The sequence below is a fragment of the Lagenorhynchus albirostris genome, chromosome 14 (assembly GCF_949774975.1).
Source record: "Lagenorhynchus albirostris chromosome 14, mLagAlb1.1, whole genome shotgun sequence".
Classification (NCBI taxonomy): Eukaryota; Metazoa; Chordata; class Mammalia; order Artiodactyla; family Delphinidae; genus Lagenorhynchus; species Lagenorhynchus albirostris.
In genome coordinates, this window is record NC_083108.1 from 42,132,610 (window position 1) to 42,154,386 (window position 21,777).

Here is a 21,777-nt window from a genome sequence, read left to right on the forward strand (position 1 = left end):
ACACCAGCCACCCTTACTGGTTGGCAGGTAGCTCCCTGGGCATCCGAGCTCCCACTTTGGGGAAGTGGAGCCCAGGGGGTCATTCTGATGCAAGGTGCAGTTTCAGTACACCCACACAAAGGAATTAGAGTCTCAGGATTTAGTCACGGATCCCAGAGGGGGCCAGGGCACAGTGAGGCGGGGGAGTGCCGTCCTCTATCCCAGGTCACCAGCCAGCAGGAGATGGAGAGCAGGACGGCAAGCACCTAGGACTTAAAAGGTTGCCGGGGTAGAGGTCACTAATTTTTTGCGGGCTTAACTCTGAGTGTTTATTTTAAAAGGTTCCCCGGGAGAAGCAGAGCAGGCACTTAAATGGTGGGAATCCTAAACTCAAGTTCTTTCTTTTTTAATAAATTTATTTATTTATTTTTGGCTGCATTGGGTCTTTGTTGCTGCGCGCGGGCTTTCTCTAGTTGTGGTGAGCAGGGGCTGCTCCTCACTGAGGTGGCTGAGCGTCTCACTGCGGCAGCCTCTCCTACTGCGGAGCACGGGCTCTAGGTGCGCAGGCTTCAGTAGCTGTGGCTTGCGGGCTCTAGAGCGCAGGCTCAGTAGTTATGGCTCACAGGCTCTAGAGCGCAGGCTCAGTACTTGTGGCGCACAGGCTTAGTTGCTCTGCAGCATGTGGGATCTTCCTGGACCAGGGCTCGAACCTGCATCCCCTACATTGGCAGGCGGACTCCCAACCACTGTGCCACCAGGGAAGTCCCTAAACTCAAGTTCTTATCTAAATATCCAGACCCTGGGTGTGAGCAGGGGTATCACACTGTGAAACGCACAGGCAGCAACTCAGAAATAAGTGGTTGTTTTTTCAGAGAAACAAAAGTTGTTTTTCTCATCACACCCTGCTGCCCCCCCACCCCACCTCCACTAATTAGTGTTTATTTTCCTTTCTCTCTCTTTCTGATCACACACTTGGTGTTTTTAGCGGTGGCGCTGCCTGTCCTGGAGCCTGTCCCCCATCCCTTCATACCCACCCCCAATAGCGATGTTGCTATTACTCCTGGCATGACAGCCTCATGCCACTGGGTCATCTATGGCCTTCAGCCAGTAAGATATTAAGATTTCAGATCAAAGAGCAATAAGCACATAGAAAAGCTGCTAAGGGTCTCTGAGGAATGTGAATGGGGGGGCCGATGGAGAGGGAGGTGAACTTCGGGTGCCTTGGGCATCAGGGATTGTAAGTGATGGACACCAGAGGCCCCGTCTACTGAGGAGAAAGATATAAGGCCTGTCTCTTAATTTGCTGGCACATGTGTGTTCAAGATGAAAATTAAACGCAAATGATACTGGAGAAAACTGCTGACAATAATGTTGGTTACAGCTGTTGAAGCTATAAAGCTGGAAAAAGGCAAAAAAATTGGTTTAAAAGTGCATAAGGAATACCAACCTCAGTTCCTTATATGAACGGCTTATTATTTAGCCTAATTACTATCATTTTAGGAATTATGCATACCGTTCAATGCATCAGATTTCTTTGTGTGAATTTTGTCTTATTACAGTGCCAGAGTCTGTTCTGTCAGCTGAGTCATGGTCGTCTGTACTCACATTGACCGATGGATCTTACATTTGATCTATCCTTTCTGTGTAAGTTCCTAGGTTACTCTTTAGGTAAATCTGACCTTTCTAAGATTAGCTACTTTGCATATCTTGTCACACTAAAGGATGGGTATTTGGTTATAAAAGACAGCAAACATTGTCAGGAGAACAGGCAGACATTGGAAGATCGCAGATTTTTTTCCTCGCTTACTCTGTGGAAGCTAGGCATTTACATTTTGAAATACTTCTCTCGAGTATGCCTAAGTGCTTCGTGGAAGCCACTGACGGATGTTCCTTCCTACTTAGGATGAAGAGTGGGGATGGGAAGACGAGTGGCTGTGAAACCTTATAGAATATAGAATAGCAGGAAGAGAGGAAAGGAAAGAGGCTCCGTCGAAGAGGAACTGAGTGCTTTACAGTCATCCCTCAGTATCCAAGGGGGATTGGTTCAGGGACCCCCAGGGTACCAAACTCTGAGGATGCTCAAATCCCTTTCAGTCAGCCCTCCATGTGTGGGCTCTGCATCCACAGATTTCAACCAACCTTGTGGATATGGAGGGCTGACTGTATGTGTGGAATCATGGCCACTGAGCTCAGAAGACTTGAAATGGGAAACCTCAATAGTTGTTGGTTTGTATTTCATGAGACAAGGAGGTGAAAGAACTTAGTTTTGTTAGTCCTTAGTTCTCTTAATTCTTAGTTGGTTTTTTTGTTTGTTTTTGTTTTTGCGGTACGCGGGCCTCTCACTGTTGTGGCCTCTCCCGTTGCGGAGCACAGGCTCCGGACATGCAGGCTCAGCGGCCATGGCTCACAGACCCAGCTGCTCCGCGGCATGTGGGATCTTCCCGGACCGGGGCACAAACCCGTGTCCCTTGCATTGGCAGGCGGACTCTCAACCGCTGTGCCATCAGGGAAGCCCCCTTAGTTGGTTTTGATTGAGGTAACGGAAATGGTTTTCCATCCAAGAGTCATTCCTGTTTCCATGGTATATGTTAGAAAAACTGTTAGTAAAAACATTTCTAGGAATATCATATATTTGTTAATTTGGAGAGTGAGTGCTTAGTAGACCAGGAGCATCTTAGAAGTTTATAGTTTTTCCGTTTTGCATGTCAAGGGGATGCATGGTAGGTGCTCAAAATAAATTTGTTGAATTGTGTTTGTGAATTCTCTCTCTGAAGAAATGTCAGTAAAGTAGATGACAGTAATAGTAGCTAAATTTACTGAATGTGTACCTTTGTGCCCGGCATTGTTTCATCTAATGGATACAACCACAGCGGGAGGCAGGTATTACCATCTCTTTTTACAGATAAGGAAACTAAGGCACAGAGAAGTTAGATAATTTCCCCAGTACACAGAAGCTAAGATTGAGCTCCCCGTCAAACTTAACTGCTTAATTAACTCTTACGTACTATGTGTTCATTGTCTCCTGTGTTGATTATGTTGAAATTAAAAACTAGTTTTTAAATACTTGAATAAATTGGAATGATAAGCTACATTGTAATGACATGCAAACATTTCCCAAAGAATATTATAATATTCACCATATTACTCAAAAGCAAAAAGTTTAAGTGCTTTGATTTTCTTTGGCTGATTTACCAAAGATAGTAGGATGACCATATAATTTATCATCCAAACTAAAACTGAAAGGTGATATTAACAATTATATGGTGATAACAGGAATAAATGGTACCGTCTCAGCAACTACATTATGCCATCACCCTACTGATTGTTGTTTGTCTGACTTCGTATTAAAACAATTCTTCACATTTTTGACCTTTTAGGGGGATTCCTCAATGTCAATGTAAGTGAAGTCAGTTTTGATGAAATTCATCACCTCTTCTCCAAGGATTTAGATATTGAGCCAGGAGGTCACTGGAGGCCTAAAGACTGTAAACCCAGGTGGAAGGTGAGGTCCATTTTTTCATAAGTAGTGTGACTGTTACTATGCATTTGAGGAAAAGTGTGTTTGATTCAGAATATACAGTCAAATCCCTTTGTCTTGATAAATTTAAGACATCAAAATGTTTGTGTTTAATGTGTAAGTATTCACAGTCCAAATGTGAGTTAATCGTGTTACCTGTGAAGCTGAATGGCACCTGTGCGTATACAGATACATGCTCCTGTGTTCAGTCTCTTGGAGATCCTGGTGATAAGTACCTTGCTTGAGATTGGCTTGGAAAACAGATGATTTTTCCTGTTCTGTTTGGAAGAGAGGCTGTGATTTCTTTGCTTCCTGCTGCTGTCCCTAGTGGTTACTGACACCTACAGGCATAGCCCCACCAAGGCCTGGAAACAGTGGTTTCCAGTTGGGCCCAGCATTGGGGTTCCTGAGTCCCAGCATTCTAAAGACGCTGCTCGGCGGTCACTGCAGGACACAAAAAGAAGAACTTCGGGCTCTTCTTTGCCTCTGTTTCAGAAGACAGAGCACAGGCTTTTAATCTTTTTGATATATCAGAATCCTACTTTTAATGTTTTGTTTGAAAAACTATAAGGAAGTGGGCCTGCCCCTGCTGCTTAAAAAAAATTGAAAACCATGGTTTAAATCAGAGTTGTTCTCAGTACTGTGAAATTGGTTAATAAGCGCGTGTTCATGTAATGTTATGTTTGAATAGGAAACAGCATTTATGTAATTCAAGTGAAAACTACATATGATTAAATCAGATACTACATCCTGAAGGATTGTGCTTTAGCCTGAATTGGAAACAGTTTCCAGTTCCTGTTTTAAATATCAGTATTTTGCTAAAATGTTTTGTCTTTTGGTACCAAAAGAAGTCACTCCTGGGAAGGAGAATTGTATGCTGTTAAGCTTATGATAAAAGCCCTCTGACTTAAATGGCCTTGAACTCTTTGTGTTTGGGGGTGTTGGGGATGTGTATTATTTACGTCTGCATCCCTAACGTAGAGCTTACCCTCTCTTGTATAAAGGGGAAGTGCCAAACCCAGTTTTGTTGAGTTGAGTTTATGAGACAGATACATGTCTTGTTACAAATTATTAACTAAATGTTTGGGTTTTTTTCCCTCAAACAAGTTGTAAAGCTGCTGAAATGGATTCCAGTACAGATTTTGGCAACACATTCTATATTACAGTTGTTTTATACTATTTCCCAGATCAGATTCGGATAATAAATGAATTTTTTCCTATTTCATGATTGAGTTTCTTCACATTTGTATATAAAATATGGCCCAATTTACATAATGTTACTTTAAAAAATGTCCTGGGCAAAATAAATTCTTTTTCTTACTTAGGTGATGAGTATGTACGTTGAATGCTAACAGAAGAAAAAGCATACTCAATCACAAAGGCTGTGGGGTAGAATGGAGGTTGGTTCTCAGAGGTATATTAATACACGTGATGTATACCTCTCACGTGTGCACTGTGTGGTATAGCAGTAGGATAAGTTGGGATCAGGAAAATTAAGTCTTCTTGTCCTTTCTTCAGTGGTCTACGTCAGATGTTGGATTTTAAATTTTAGCATTTGTTTTCACCTCATTTTCTAGAGGAGAGGTATATCACACATAAGTAGTTTCTACTTACAGATTTTAGTAGACTGTAAACTCCAGTGAATCAGTAGTAACAGTTTTGAAAGTGAAGTTTCAGGAGCCAGCTAATTCAGGGATCTAAAAATTGGCTTATTTTATTTGGGAACTATATGCTACCGTTGCTCTTATTTCAGTTATGCACAAACCCTTCTCAGAATATAGTCTCTAGTTCTGAGCTACGCAGCTCAAGGTATGAGAGGGAATTGGAGATCGTTCAGAGGTGACCTATACCTGCTATACTTAATCAAACTGAGTTGAGAGAGAAGGAAACAAGAAGTAACTAGATTTATGTGAAACATCTGCTATCAACTTGATTGTTAATATTTGAGGATCTTTTTCTTTTTAAAAAAATACCAACTAAGTTCATCAAAGACCAATCAAGTGGAATTAATCTTCTAAAATTAGTGATTTCACCAATTCCTAGGTATTTTGAACATCGCAGGTCGCAGTGGAAGATTGAGCACAGGTCGGGTGCCTTGTAGAGGCAAGATTATTTCTAAAAGGGAGGTTGGCAGAGGAGCAAAGTGATGCTTTTCAGGTCATTAAAGTGAAGTGTTTACCTGTGATGTTGCCTGTGTTCCATTCAGGGTTCAGGTGGAGGCCTGAACCACTTTGGTCTAAAACCTAAGCCTTTAAAGAATCAGGCAACTGCTTGATGGGGTTATCTGCTCGGAGGCCTGGAGTTGTGTTTCTAGTCCAAGGTTCCTCAAAGATGGGTCTTAGCCACGTGTTTCAGAGCTACCTGGGGTGTTTGGTAAAAAAGAAGATTCTTGAACTCAGTCCTCAGACATCCTGATTCTGTTGGTGGAAAGGGACGTGAACCTGCAATTTTTATCGCGTGCCTCCTGTTTAAGAAGCTCCTGTAGGCACTGGAAGTGAGGGGGAGGGGAGGAGGGACCTGAAACACTGCAGGAGAATGAAGGCTTGGCAGCTTCTACTCTGTTCTGTCTTAGTCAGTGGCAGACAGCTAGTGCACCCTGAAAGGTACAAGTCAGCAGCCATGTCATTTGGGGACATCGTAGCGGTAGTGTGCTTGAAGTTTGAAACTAGGGCAGAATCTTGGTGGGGAAAATTTATGTAGTCAGCATTTTTCTTGCTAATCTCTTCATGGTGAGTGTAGGAGAAGATGAGCAAGGATGAAAAATAGGTGCATACATTCCGTAAGATTAGTGGTTTTAAAGTGGGAGCAAAGTGCGTGTGGATAATTTTGCTTGACCAAGAGGTGGTGAGGAGAGATTCATGAAGATGACTCTTGTTTTTCCGAAGGTAATGACCAGATGTTTAGTTCTATCTCCAGTGGAGATGCTTCAACAGGAGAGTGGCTCCAACAGCAGATTAGGGCACATGTAAGAAAGAATGTCCTGAAACAAAGGCTATTAAACCTTGAGATAAATTACCACAGAATACCGAGATCTTCTCTTCCTAGACAATAAATTGTAAACTGTTGACAGTGAAATTCCACAGCCAAAGGAAGGGACGTGCCAAATGAATTTTTAGATGCTATTTAGCTTTGTTTTAGTAAAAATTTACTTTAGGCATATTCAAAACCTTTGATAACTGTCTCATTAATATGTGGACATGCATTTGTTGTAAAAACGACAGTTTAGCTTCTTTGAACTTGCCATGACACTGGTCATTTTCTTTCTCTTATAATACTCTCAGTTTCCATATAATATTAAGGAAAAATCAACTCAATATTTTAAATGTTTTATTGAAGAAATTACTGTATTGGGGCCATGACAACCTTTGTTTATTCTTAGATGTTCAACTGATTACTCAGCCTCATTGTATTTAATATGGGCTGTCTTTAATATGGACTCTGCAGCTTTTTAATAGCGTCTTTCCTTAAATATCTATAATGCGTCTTAACTGCTTTTATAGCCCATTTACATCATAGGCAGCCAACTTGTGGCCAAATTCAAAACCAAGAAGAGTAAGCTCGACCCTAATTTTGCTAGAAGTTATCACACTGATATATTTCAGATAAGGTCAGTGGTAGGGATTTGTACTTGCCATCTAACTCCTGTTTCTCCTTTCACTTTCACAGCAGTTTCCTATCCTAAGAGTAAACTTAGGGGTTCCTGAACTGCTTTGGGAGTTGTATAGATTTGGGAATTCTGTGGAGATGCCAACAATGGATACTGAGGCCTGTCAGCAAGTCTCCTCAGTCAGAAGGGAGTGCTCAGCACCAACCGTGGCCATTGTGTGGGGTACAGGAGGGACTCTTTTTTTTTTTTTTTTTTTTTGCAGTACGTGGGCCTCTCACTGTTGTGGCCTCTCCCGTTGCGGAGCACAGGCTCCGGACGCGCAGGCTCAGCGGCCATGGCTCACGGGCCCAGCCGCTCCGTGGCATGTGGGATCTTCCTGGACAGGGGCACGAACCCATGTCCCCTGCATCGGCGGGCGGACCCCCAACCACCGCGCCACCAGGGAAGCCCAGGAGGGACTCTTAGATGTGGGTTCCGTATTGTTCTGTAGCCTCGTGGTCCTCAGGCTCATAAGCCAAGAGCCACGTTATGGAGCAAACCAAAGAAGAATGGGACCCAGAGTGGGGCTGGCAGAGGCACCAGAGCCCCTTTGGTTCCTACCACTTACCAAATGTGAATCAATGTAGACATGAAAGTATCAGCCTCAGAACAGCCATTGTCTCTTTCTCTTTTCCACTATCTCATCATCATTAAGGGAAAATTAGTGGTGGAGTTTTTAGTTTAGATGTCTTCAATTTTATGAAACCATGTGTTGTTCTCTTTTAAAATAAAACTATTTTAATAATTTAAAATTTTCTCTCATGTATGATCCTGGTAATGTAAAATACACAGGTAAATGTTACTATTTTCTATTGACTACATCTAATGTCATGTCCTGATTTTACAAGTAGGATCAGATCCTAAAGCTATGCATTGTCAATTATTTACATTTATTCATTCATCAGTAAAATTTATTTGGTATAGTTGAAATTTTAATAAGTCCCATGTTTAATGTTGTTACATAATTTTCTGTTTAACCAGTTTATTAGGCTGTATTTAAAAATCCAAAATATAGAATGACACATAGACATTATTATTAGACATATTTTGATGCTTATGTTCTTTGAAAATCTGATGATTTTGGAATTTATAATTTTTTGGGCATTTTTTAATTGGACTATAGTTGATTTACAGCATTATGTTAGTTTCAGGTATACAGCAAAGTGATTCATTCAGGTGTACAGCAAAGTGCATATATATAGATATATATATATTTCTTTTCAGATTCTTTTCCATTATAGGTTATTAAAAGATACTGAATATAGTGCCCTGCACTATACAGTAAATCCTTGTTGCTTGTCTATTTTATATATAGTAGTGTGAATCTGTTAATCCCATACTCCTAATTTCTCCCTCTCCTCCCGTTTCCCCTTTGGTAACCATAAGTTTCTTTTCTACATCTGTGAGCCTGTTTCTGTTTTGTATATAGATTCATTTATATCATTTTTTAGATTCCACATATAAGTAATATCATATAATATCTGTTTTTGTCTGTATGATTTACTTCACTTAGTATGATAATCTCTAGGTCCATCCATGTTGCTGCAAATGGCAAATATTTCATTCTTTTCTATGGCTAATATTCAATTGTGTATATATGCCACATCTTCTTTATCCATTCATCTGTTGACGGACACTTAGGTTGCTTCCATGTCTTGGTTATTGTAAATAGTGCTGCTATGAACATTGGGGTGCATGTATCTTTTTGAATTAGAGTTTTCATCTTTTCCAGATATATACCCAGGAATGGAATTGCAGGATCATGTGGTAGCTCATTTTTAGTGTTTTAAGGAACCTCCATACTGTTCTCCATAGTGGCTGCACCAATTTCCATTCCCACCAACAGTGTAGGAGGGGTCCCTTTTCTCCATACCCTCTCAAGCATTTGTTATTTGTAAACTTTTTGATCATGGCTCTTCTGACTGGTGTGAGGTGATACCTCACTGTAGTTTTGATTTTGCATTTCTCTAATAATTAGTGATGTTGAGCATCTTTTTATGTGCCTGTTGGCCATCTGTATGTCTTTAGAGAAATGCCTATTTAGGTCTTCTGATTTTAGAATTTATAATCTGTAGAAAACTTATTTGGTTTAATTTCAGTTTTTAGAAAATTCACAATTATAATAAGGCTAGCTTAGCTCAGAAATTGCTAAGAAAAGCAATGGTTAGAAAACATTTTAGCTTTTTCAAGGGCAAAATCTGAATTGTAGGGTCACTTGACTTGTATATGATGAAGTTTGGATCCAGGAAAGAGGACTTGAGTAAGTGATGATTGATCATTATTCATTTATTCCCATATTATAGTAGCACACTTTGTAAACAGTGATTTTTAGTCTTGATTTTGAGAGTCTTGATCATTTTTTTTCTTATTAGAAGAAGGATTGGTCTACTGAGAAACCATTTTAATTCCTGTAAACGTGTTTTTTTTTGATTACATAAGATACACATTTCTTTGGTTTATTTAAGGGGTGAATTTCTCTGATGCTCGTGCTTGTTTACCTTATCTTTTTTGTTGAGCTTAACATTGTAACATAATTTTATTATCATTTTTAAACTGAATATTATCCTACCACTGAAATAAACATGCAGTGTATCAAAAATTTAATTGTGCATTTTGATTAGATGAAAAATATTATATTAATGTAATTATCAAACTTCATTTATATTCCATGATATATCTGTTATATTTTTCAAAAATATCTCTAGACCAGGTGAGCCATGTTCGATACTAGATATTCAGGTGGAATCTCTTTTAAATTCAATTTAAAACCCATAAACTTATTATTTATGATCTACTTTAAAACCTAGAAATCAGTCTGGACACATCCCTCTCCCTCACTCCTTATATCCATTCCAGGAACAAATCCTGTTCATTTACCTCTTCAGTGTTTTCAAAAATTCATGCATTTCTCTTCTTGTCCTCTACCCGGCCTCTGTTCAAGCTACCATTACCTCTTGTCTTGACTTTGCATTAATCTCTAACCAGCTCCCTGAGCCCACTTTTGGTTTTCTCCAATCTGCTTTACACTGCTCTTCATAGTAGTGTTTGCCATCACCAAAGCTGATTTTATCACTCGTTTAAAATCTTTCCACGACGTTCATGGTTTTCATAGGATAAGGACCACAATCCCTAGAACGGCCTTCAGAGCCCATTTATACCTCTCCAGGTTCACAAGAGCTTAAATGGCACAAAGGCAAGGGCCTTGTCTGTTTTTGCCCATTGTTGGATCTCCGGTGAGAAAATTCATGAGTAAGAGAATCTCAAGGGTCAGTTTTTCTTTTACCTCTAGGGCTTGCTGCTGTATTTATTTACATATGTGATTCTTTTGTTTTAAAGGTGGCAGTTCTCATTCCTTTCCGTAATCGCCATGAACATCTTCCAATTTTTTTCTTGCATCTGATTCCAATGCTCCAAAAACAGCGGCTGGAATTTGCCTTTTATGTCATTGAACAGGTGAGAATATTTTTCAAAATGGTAACTGGGTATACTAGAACATAGTAAACTCTTAGATACTGTGTGATTAAAAGTGTGTAGTTTAAGGTTAATCCTTGGTTTTATATTTGGGTAAAATTCCATTTTGGATTGAGCCTGTTAATTGTGTATATCACATTTTGTTAATCCTTTTATCAGTTGATGTATTCCTATCATTTAAAATCATCTAATGTCTTACCTATTAAACTGAAATATACATATAATTATTCATATTATCAGCTAATTTTTTCTCTGTAAATACTTTAATATCAGTATTCCGTATGTACAGTTTCTTTCAGACTTATTTAAACCCTTTGTAGATATTTTCTGTACTATGTTTTTCTACTTCTGTCATCACCTGCCTTTGTACTTAAGGTGTCATCTTGGATTTCTTCCTTGGTCTCTCCCCAACCCCACTTCCCAAACACTAGGGTCTTTGCTGAATTTTGTCACTGATTGCTATATAGTATTTCTAAAGTGCATTTTGTTCATGTTTAGAATACATTGTAATTTGGATACTTTTGGTTTTGACATTGATGACCTCATTTTATCCTGATCGGTCATTCTTTTTACTAAATCTGACTAAAAATGTATTTCTTTATCAGTAGACAGAAAGTGACCTAGCTTATATTAGATGCTGGGATTTTTTTTTTTGTTTTTGAAATATTAGAAAATATTCAGATTCTCTTCCTAAGATTGTTACAGTTAGTGTGTTTTCCCATGTCCTTTGTGGCTGATTCTACCTTTTCTTTTTTTTTTTTTAATTTTATTTTCTTGCTCTTAGCTTTTTTGCCTCTATTTTTCCCCCTGGAAGTACTGGGTATTTAATGTAACTTATGGTTCTCTGTGTGTAAATCACGCTTTTAAGGTCTGTTTCCTGTTCATATAATGATGTATATAGAGCATATGTGCTTTTTAATGCAATCACCTATATTATGAAAATTAACTTTTGTTAACCTGATAGTAAATTAAAAATTTTAGCTACTTTCATGATAGCCATAGTTATAAACTTCTAGATCCGTTTTACCAACTGCTAGTTTCCTTTTTTGAAACTTCAGTCTTCATAATGTGTTGGGGGATGAGATATCTGCCTCTGTGTTTTTTGTTTTTGGGGGTTTTTTTTTTGCGGTATGCGGGCGTCTCACTGTTGTGGCCTTTCCCGTTGCGGAGCACAGGCTCTGGACGTGCAGGCTCAGCGGCCATGGCTCACGGGCCCAGCCGCTCCGCGGCATGTGGGATCCTCCTGGACCGGGGCACGAACCCGTGTCCCCTGCATTGGCAGGTGGACTCTCAACCACTGCGCCACCAGGGAAGCCCTGCCTCTGTTTTTAGAGGCATTTTCTTCTGCAAGTCCACACCATTGAATTATTTTGTGTATGTGATGAAGAAGTCTGCAGAGCAGCTAAGGTCCATATTTTATAAATGTCTTAAGTCTGAATCTTAGCTTTGATCAATATTAATTCAGGCCTGTATGTTTGATAGTGTGTTGTGGTTTTGAGCTAGTAACATCTTTACCACATATGAAATAGAAGAGTCATTTTCCTGCTGGACTGGTGCCAGAAGGGCTAAGCCTTTGACGAGCAGCTCAGAACTCCCAGTTAAATAGAGAAGGGGGTACAACATATTTCCCTCTTTTCCTTTCCAGACTCCTAAAATGAGTGAAAGAAAAAACTTTTAATGAGTTATTAAACTATAAAGACAAAGAGATGGAAGTAGTTGAGCGATTTCAGCCCACTTCTGAGAGTCAAGAGGCAGGTGGAGCACAGACACGCCCTCCCTTAGCCCAGCACAGGGGGCTCAGACCCACGTGCTGTCAAGGGGGATGGTGACAAGGATTGAGTTAGTCTGCTGGACAAAGCCCCCCTGCACATCTTAGCCCTTGAAAGACGAACTGAAGCACTAGACTAAACTAAGGGATTGTTTAAAAGTTTGGTTGCAGAACAGTCAGATCCCTAGTTTCTTAAGTTGGCTTTTGCTGCCAGGTGATTACTCTGTTGTATGTTGTAGAAAATGAAAAGTTTCTCCTTGGAGAAACCAGCGCGGGTCCTGCCGGTGCTGGTGCAGCCGAACTCTGGCACCTCAGAGCGGGGGCTTGAGTCGGGTTGCCTGTGGACCCCAAGCGCCCTCTGTCCTTTTCCTTCTCTGACTGTTTGAAGCCAGTCGTTTGGTGTGAATCCCCCCAACCCCTTCAACTGAGGCAGGGCATGAGTGGCCTCTTCACTAGAGAAGTAGCTTAGCCCCAGGGAGATGATGCCTGGTCTAATGTTGGGAAGTCTCCAGAGGAAGAGGCCAGTTCCTCACTTTATCACCTCCATGAAGCCCGCTTTCATTCATTCAACAAAGGGGAGACAGCAGGGGACAAGCCAGGTGAGGCCTCTTGTTCTTGTGAGGGAAGGAGGGCAGTAAATAATCATGTGGTATGTCAGGTGGTGCCCGGAGCTAAGAGTCGGGGCAGAGAGAGCAGTAGGGGCAGGGAGATGTGCTCTTTCCTTCAGAGTCTTTACGGAAGGCTCTCGGAGGAGGTGAGGTGGGAGCAGCCCTGAACAAAGGAGCAGCCCATGCTGACGTTCGGGGATGTGTGTTCCAGGCAGGGCAGGAGAGCGCATGGTGTGTTTGTGCAAAGTGGTCAGTGTTGCTGGAGAGACAAGTGAAGAAAGACGTGAGGCAGGAAATCATAGGTGGGATAGACGCAGGTAATGAAGAACCTGGGGGAGGGGCTTCCCTGGTGGCGCAGTGGTTGAGAGTCCCGCCTGCCGATGCAGGGGACACAGGCTCGTGTCCCGGTCCGGAGATCCCACGTGCCGCGGAGCGGCTGGGCCCGTGAGCCATGGCCGCTGAGCCTGCACGTCTGGACCCTCTGCCACAACAGTGAGAGGCCCGTGTACCGCAAAAAAAAAAAAAAAAAAAAAAAAAAGAACCTGGGGGAGGACTTGGATTGTCCCGCGGAAGGTGAGAAGGTGCTGGAGGCTTCTGAGTAGAGGAATGGCGTGATCTAATGGTCTTCGGAGAAGATGACGGTGCGGAGAGTAGACTGAGCGGGAGCTTCTGCTGCGGGCCAGGCAGCAGAAGATGCTGTCTCGGGCTACGGTGGTGTTGGAGGGAGGTGAGCAGTGGCTGGGTTTGGGCTACATTGGGTTTAGAAGTCAGATTATTTGCTGTTGAAGTGGACGTACGTTGTGAGCAACGGAGAATGGTCAACCAGGATGCAGGGTTTTTGTCTTGAAGGAGGGTGTTGCCGTTTTCTGAGCTATGGCACATAGAGCGCTGGCGAGGAGGGTTGGGGCTTCTGTTTCTGTTTCACTTTGGCTTAGGGATTTGCTCGTGCACATGCGTGTGCATGTGTGGTGTGTGTGCAGCCAAGAGTACTGTGCCACAACCTCACATACGTATGTGGAGGTTCCCCTCAGCTTTTTAGTGCCTTGCTCTCAACCGTGAATGGGCGGCGAAGGGTTCCCACAAAAGGAGACAAAACCAATCCAACAAAAGGGATTATAGAAAATATAGACAGTGGAGGGAACAGAGAACATTTTTTAAAAAAATGAACAGTAATAAAAACTCATAATCACTATCCACAGAGAGTGAAGGAAAGATAATGCATCTGTGAAATGAAAACACCATAAAGGGCAATCAGAATAAGAAAGTTATCATAAAAGGAAATGTGATAAGTAAAACAAAACTTTCAATAGAATGGCTGGAAGATAAACTTAAGAAGATAACTCTTAAACTAGAACCAAAGCAGGAGAAATTAAGAAGTATCAATGCCTCACAGGGGTAACCACCTCCGAGGTGGTCCCCAAGGATCCTTGCCTCTTTGTATGGTCTCCTGCCACAATGAATAAGGGCTGACTTGTGTGGACAACCACACTGCAGAGTGACAGTGTGTGGTTTTTGAAGCTAGGTCATAAAAGACATTGCCGCTTCTGCTTTGGTCTGTTGGATCACTTGCTCTTGGGGAAGCCAGCTGCCATGTCATGAGGACACTCAAGCAACCCTGTGGAGAAGAACTGACTTGCCAGCGTCACCTTGCTGGCTGTGTGACTGAGTCCTCTTGGAAGTGGATCTGCCAGCTGACGCCCAGACATCATGGAGCAGTGATCAGGGATATTTGCTGTGCTGTCAGAATTTCCTATCACAGGTGCTTTGAGCATACTAAATGACTGTGGTTTTATTAGCCACTAGTTTTGCTGTGATTTGTTACACATCAGTAGATAACAAATACACTTGCTAATCAGAGTTCTGAAAAAATATAGCAGGAAGAAAACGGGGTTGGGGTGGAGTAAAATGACCGAAGAAATAATATAAGAATATTTTCCAGAAGCAAAGACGTGAGTCTTCAGATTAAAGGGGTCCACATGTACACATGAATAAAATATAGAGCTTTAAAGCATATTATTTTGAAACTTTAGAATGCAAATTAAAAAGGGAAGGTATCAAAAAGGTTCTGTAGGAAAAATTACCAGTGATTATGTATCAGAATCATATGAACCTTCTCAGCAGTGCTGATACCTAGAAGATTGTGGAACCACATGCCGTTAAAATTATAGGGGAAAGTAATTCTTCTTTTTTTTTCCCGGTACGCGGGCCTTTCACTGTTGTGGCCTCTCCCGTTGCGGAGCACAGGCTCCGGACACGCAGGCCCAGCGGCCATGGCTCACGGGCCCAGCCGCTCCGCGGCATGTGGGATCTTCCCGGACTGGGGCACGAACCCGCATTGGCAGGTGGACTCCCAACCACTGCGCCATCAGGGAAGCCCCGGAGAAAGTAATTCTTACGTAGAATTTTTTACCCAGTCAGAATATCAATCAAGTGTGAGGGTAGATTGATGGCATTTTCAGTCATTCATTAGCTAAAATGTATATATATGTATATGTATAATATCCGTGTGTGTATATATGTAGATATATATATATATATATATATTTTTTTTTTTTTCTCCCGTGGATCCTGAGATAGGAAGCTGCTGAAGGATGTTCCTCAGCAAATTGAGAGAGCCAAGTAAAGGACACCGATGATGTAGGGAATGAAAGAGGAGGCCCAGGATGATAGTTGCACATGGTCAGACCAGTCAAGACTGGAGCAAGACACGAGGGCCGTGGCAGCTGGAGTTGGGCTTGGGGGGCGGGTGGAGGAGGAATCGATAAATGGTTTGATATGTTTCAATGATTGCATCAGTTATTAAAAAATACAGGGCATGCCTGCTGGGGCTTTTGTACAAAGTAATACTAGTTATATAGAAAAGTAAGAAAACAGAAGACAGTTATGAATCTCAGTTTGAGAAAGAACACAGAATCATAATTTACTCAACAGTCATATATATACAGTCATAATAATGCAAATACCGTTGACTTAACAAAAAATTATGACATAACTCTGTTGGGAGAATGGATGGAGGGGCAGTGAATGGGGGGGTATAAATCCTCAATGACCATGGTAAGAAATCAGTAGTGTCTAAAAAGTTAATGAGGCAAGGGAATATCAAAACTTTCATTACCTTGAAATGAGGAGATAAGTACCAGAATAAACTACTAGAGGTGTGTAAATGTATTGCTTTTGGAAGATGAAGGTGGGTTCGACATAAAACTTCTTATTTTTATTATAAGCCATTAAGTATTATGTCCACATTTAATGAAAACAGTTTTTTAAATCTTAAAGGAAAGTCATTTGTTCAAACTGGTGATGTACCAGTAATAATATTATAATTTAACTGCCTTTCCTTTTTATTCTCTCCATTTCATTGGTGAGGAAAAGCTGTAAAAAGTAAAGTGATTTCTATTATCTCAAGTTAGTGCAGGACCCAGGACTAAAAATTAGTTATTTTTCACTTTTGAGGGCTCACTCTGGTGATGACTGCATTGTGCATCTCATTCACTTCTTTCATAATCATTTTTTGTTTTATGTTTTGGAAATGATTTTGAGAAATATTGCCAAGGCACAGGTAAATTGCTCTTTAATTTTCTTTAGCTGTAGCATGAAACCTTTTATTGCCAATGTACCTTAATATAATTTTCCTCATAAGTAAAGGGAAGTGGTCATTATATAGGAAGTTGGGTTCTGTGTAATAAGTTCCCACTTTTTTTTGTCCCTTCAGATGCTCTTGGTCTTTATCATAAACAAGCATAATAAGAATAGAAACTGTTGTCTGGACACTTTATTTTCCCTAGTAATAAAGGAAAATGGTTATAATAAAGGAAATTGGGTTTTGTGTAATAAGTTCCAATTGTTTTTGTCTCTGAGAATGCCTTTGTCTCTATTACAAGCATTAGTAATGCAAAGTTAGCCCTCCCTGGCCTTGTTATGTAAGAGAAGGGTTACTGCTTCTTGAGTCACTTTGTTTCCTGCTTCTTTTAGCCTGGACACCATATGGAAAGCTTTGCTAAAAAATACAAGCTATATTATTTTCAATGGCTTTATTTTTTTTCCTGGTCATAAATAATCTATATCCTGATACATTTGAAGTAAAACAGAAACATGAATTATATCATTATATAAAGTTGATGATCTACCAGTGGCCCTTAAAATAACAGTGTTTTCTTGTGTGTTACCAAAGTATAAAATTATGTAATAATTTAAGTAGTATATTTGAAAATCCTGAAACATGTTTATTATTTTATCCGTTTGGTTTGTGTGTATTTATTATTAGTATTTGACCATGATTCAACGAGTTATAAAGGTATAGAAAAAAGTCATGGCAAAGCCTGAGTACATTTCTGTTTTTCTCTTTGTGAAGACCGGCACACAGCCTTTTAACCGTGCAATGCTCTTCAATGTGGGCTTCAAAGAGGCCATGAAAGACAGTGTCTGGGACTGTGTCATCTTCCACGATGTGGATCATCTACCTGAAAATGACCGAAACTATTACGGATGTGGAGAAATGCCACGTCACTTTGCAGCCAAGCTGGATAAATACATGTATATGTAAGTAATGTACACTCTTCTTTTGCAGCACACCTGCAAAATCGTATCATTGAAATGGTAGCAGCTTTATGTGCCTGGATCTGAGAGGGCTCAAGAGCCTAGAGAGTATCTTTAACTCCAGTCCTTCCTCGCAGGGAGCCGGGGTGTAGGGTCGCTTGTGGTCCATCCAGTCGCTTCCTCACACACAGGTTTCAGCGTGGGGTGGTGGGAAATAGAGCCTGGTTTCTACGGTCAAGGAAATGTGGACCTAACTTCTGATTTTCACGCTTAGCAGTTAGAGGGCTTGGATTTGCATCTTAGGACTTGGATCTCTGAACATTGGTTTCCTTGTTCAGGGAGCACTAGAGCCCATCCACGGGTTCTGCGAGATCCCAGGCGCTGGGCTGCCCCAGGTAGGAGCACAGCACAGGTTGGCTCCCCTCTCTTCCCTCCCCCAGGGTTGTTCCTGTGCAGTGAAGGCCCGCTCTTCTGCAGTATATTTTCTTCTTCCTAAGCTATGGATTCTTGACCTGCCTTTAATAAGAAGAAACATTTTTTCATTCTCTGACTGGAGATACCTTGAAATGATACTGTCATCGGAGCTGTGACAGTGACTTAAATTGACATTAAAGGTCTAATTTGGGAAAGAGATCACAGTTTTCATTGACTCATGGAAGTGGAGAGGAGAGAAAATAGCCTGGAGCAGGGGAGGTGTTGCCTTCATCACTGTTTTGCCTGCTGCCTCACCTGTTGAGTTAGAGAAGCAAAAAGTCTCAGTGATGAGACCAGGTGAATTAGCACTGAAACAGGAAGAGTGCCTTTTTGTTGTTTTTTGTCTTTTTTTAGACTTGTTGTTATCATTAGAAAACCTTTTCCTTATTACCATAACATCTGAAAGCCAAGTCTGGCGTTACCTTGGGAAGGTCATCCAGGTTCAGGATCTGATTCTTAGCACTTCTAGAAACTCAATTTTAGTCAGCCCACTAGAGTCAAATTAAATTTAGCATAACTGATTTTTACTAAAAGATATCATGTCATATAAACTAGGGATTCTAAATTAATTTTTTATTTGAAAATATTAATTTCTAATCAGTAAAATACTCATATCTACCTAGACTAATCCCAGGGTGCATAGGGTATCTTGGAAGTTGGAATAGAAATTAGAGAGAATGGCAGCAGAGCAGGGAACGGGCCGGACAGTGCATGGGCTGAAGTGTGATGAGGTGTCCCTGCCCACAGTGGTGCCCACGCCGTGAAGGCTGCTGACCAGAAAGCTCAGGTCCCCAGAGCAGTGTCTCTCTCCCTTTGGACAGTGTCAGGTAAACACTACTAGATTTGTGTTTGTCAAGCTTCCGTTTTCTGTTCTTTATCTGTTACACCTTCATTTTATCTAATCTTTTTCTATTCTGGGTATAGTGCAGTTGATAGTTTCTGCTTTTAAGCAGAACACTAAATGGAATTAACGTGCTTGGCATGTTACATGTCAGTGAACACACACACGCCCTTACCCATCTTTACCTATCTACTGATTTCAGGTTTCTCCCAAACCCCTAGCCTGGGCAAGCATAATGCAACTGATGTGGGAAACACAGTGCTGCCATGAGCGCTTATTGGCCCTATTGGACCCCAACTGGTATCATAACTAGAATCTAACTTCCCCAGTGCAAGCCTCGTGAGGTACCCTGGGACACCGTGGTAGGCTTTGGGGTCAGCATTGCTGTTACTGTCTTGGGGTGCCTTTGGCCCAGTGTGGGACCAGGAGTGCTTCGTCCTGCAGCCTGGAGTTCTCTGTGGGAGCTGCCTCTCTCATCTGTGGCCACACAAGGTCCCCGCTGGTACACAGCACTTCCTCCCTGCAGAGTGAATCCAGAGTCCTTCCAACAAAAAAGTGAAACCTGCCCGCTCTCTTCCTCTGAGGCAGCTTTGCTTTAGTCCTGGCCAGACTTCCCTCAGCGTGATTTTCAGAGGCTGCGTGTGGTCGTGTTTTCTCTGCTGTTCCTCCACGTTGGCCTCGTCCATTCAGGGGCTCTGGCACGTGGCTCCCCAGTAGCACATTTAGGGCCACAGGAATTTATTCAGGACTGCAAGTCTAGGGATGCTGCCTCAACATCAGAAAACCTGTCTGTTTCTAAACAAACAACTTTGACAAATTCCATGGAGGATGAGTTAGAGAAAGGTAAGGAAAATAAAATCCAGACTTAAAAATATAGTCATCTCTCAGAGAAAGGCAAGTACTGTATGATCTCACTTATATGCAGAATCGAAAAAAAAAAAAACCCAAACTTGTAGATAAAGAGAACAGATTTTGGTTGCCAGAGGCAGGGGTTGGGGGTGGATGAAGGGGATCAACAGGTACAAAATTCTAGTTATAAGACAAGTCCTGGGATGTAATGTATAACGAGGTGACTCTAGGTAACAAATACTGTACTGTATACTTGAGAGTTGCTAAGAGAATAGCTCTTGAAAGCTCTTATCATGAGAAAAAAGTAGCTATGCATGGTGATGGATGTTAACCGGACATATTGTGGTAATCGTTTTGCAATATATACATATATCAAATCATTATGTTGTACACCTGAAACTAATACAGGGTCAGTTACATCTCAAAAAATTGTCATTCTTCTATTAGTGCATTAAAAATAAATATATTTGTAAATATCCATGAATATTTTGGGAGTGTAGTCCAAATAGAGAAGATCATTACAGGAATACGCAGCTAGTTTTTTCAAAATTAAATGCTAGACTTGTCTTTACTAATTTATATTTATCCTAGTCTATATGATAATGTATTTAATAAATTAATATCAATTAATTTAGGAAATTAGCTTAGTAACATCTAACATTGCCTTAGCAGCTATTGATCAAGTCTACTTTTGGTGTGAAAGTAGACCATTTTTGAACACTAGGTTTTGAGTCTTACAAAGTAACAATACTCAATATTAAATTTCAGGTACCACAAGTGTTTTGCATAACACAGTTAGATGTACTTGTTTCACTAGAGTGTAAAGATGTTTTGTTTCTTGATGTACTTTACTTTTCCCAGAATATGATTTAGTCAACATAATTGTTTATATGGAAGTAGGGGTATATTTTGCAAGCATGTAAAAGACTGAAAACTCGATTTCATATGGCAAACAGTTTTGATTTCATTTTTAGAATGCTATATTCTGCTTTCTTTTTTAGTCTTCCTTATAAAGAGTTTTTTGGCGGTGTAAGTGGACTGACAGTGGAACAGTTCAGAAAGATCAATGGTTTTCCTAATGCCTTCTGGGGATGGGGAGGAGAAGACGATGACCTCTGGAATAGGTATGTTGAGGTACAAATTGCTTAATAATGGAATTTCTATAAATTTCCTTTCTTTAAGTAAACTGTACTTTTCTATTCCAGGAAAGGATTCTTTGGGGTGGAAAATTTTTGAGGTTCCTAAATCCTGCGTTGTGTTTCTCCCTTTTTTATTGAGAGTAGTACCCTTTTGAAATTACTGAGAGCGTGTACATTAGAGCATTCTTTTGCATTTTAAATTGAACTCACATCATCTATTTTTATGTTAGATTTTATTTCTTAATGTATTTTCATTTCTGTATGTTGTGTTGTAGGGTTCACTATGCTGGATATAATGTAACAAGACCAGAGGGGGACCTGGGAAAATACAAGTCTATTCCTCATCACCATCGAGGTGAAGTCCAGTTCTTAGGACGGTAAGTTTAATATCATCTTCAGATATCAAGGTTTCAAAATTATTTAATTGTGAAAGATTTTTTGAAAATGCATTGCACTCCCCACAAAAAACTTCTGAAGGGGATTTTCTGTCGATATCATTTTTGTTTATAAAAGTAGAGCATTTTGTGCTTATTTTGAAGAGATATACATATACATATACCTACACACACACACACACATATATGTAATCATGTATTACATGTAATATTAAAGAGCCCAGGTAATTATTGATGTAAATTATTTGTGTAAATTATTTATGTAAATTATTTATGATATGTATTCATGTAATATTAAAGAGCCCAGTTAATTATTTATGTAAAAACGTTTCCTTAACATAAAGCGTAATGCATTTTATTTCTTAAGGATATCTAATGTGTAAGAGTGCAAAATAACTTATTTTCAGGTAGCATTTTAAGACTAGTAAAAATGTTAATTTAGAATAATGGTCTAGAAAGATTTTTAATTATGCGTAAGAACCAAAAATTGTGAAGAGCTTTAAGTGCTTTAATGATAATGACCTTGAGCGTATTCCTCATCAATTTTTCTTTTC

At 40.4% G+C, this 21,777-nt stretch overlaps 1 protein-coding gene across 4 annotated transcripts in view; it reads left to right on the plus strand.

The window, feature by feature from the left end:
• B4GALT6 (beta-1,4-galactosyltransferase 6) overlaps positions 1-21,777 on the plus strand; it is a 73,593-nt gene that overhangs the window by 40,728 nt on the left and 11,088 nt on the right. For 3 of the 4 annotated variants that reach the window (XM_060121314.1, XM_060121313.1, XM_060121315.1), the window contains exons 4-8: positions 3,357-3,481; positions 10,479-10,595; positions 17,341-17,528; positions 20,691-20,813; positions 21,104-21,205. In XM_060121314.1, the coding sequence (XP_059977297.1) occupies positions 3,357-3,481; positions 10,479-10,595; positions 17,341-17,528; positions 20,691-20,813; positions 21,104-21,205 (655 nt within the window). The remainder of the gene's footprint in view (positions 1-3,356; positions 3,482-10,478; positions 10,596-17,340; positions 17,529-20,690; positions 20,814-21,103; positions 21,206-21,777) is intronic. The other variant, XM_060121316.1, reaches the window with a different exon arrangement.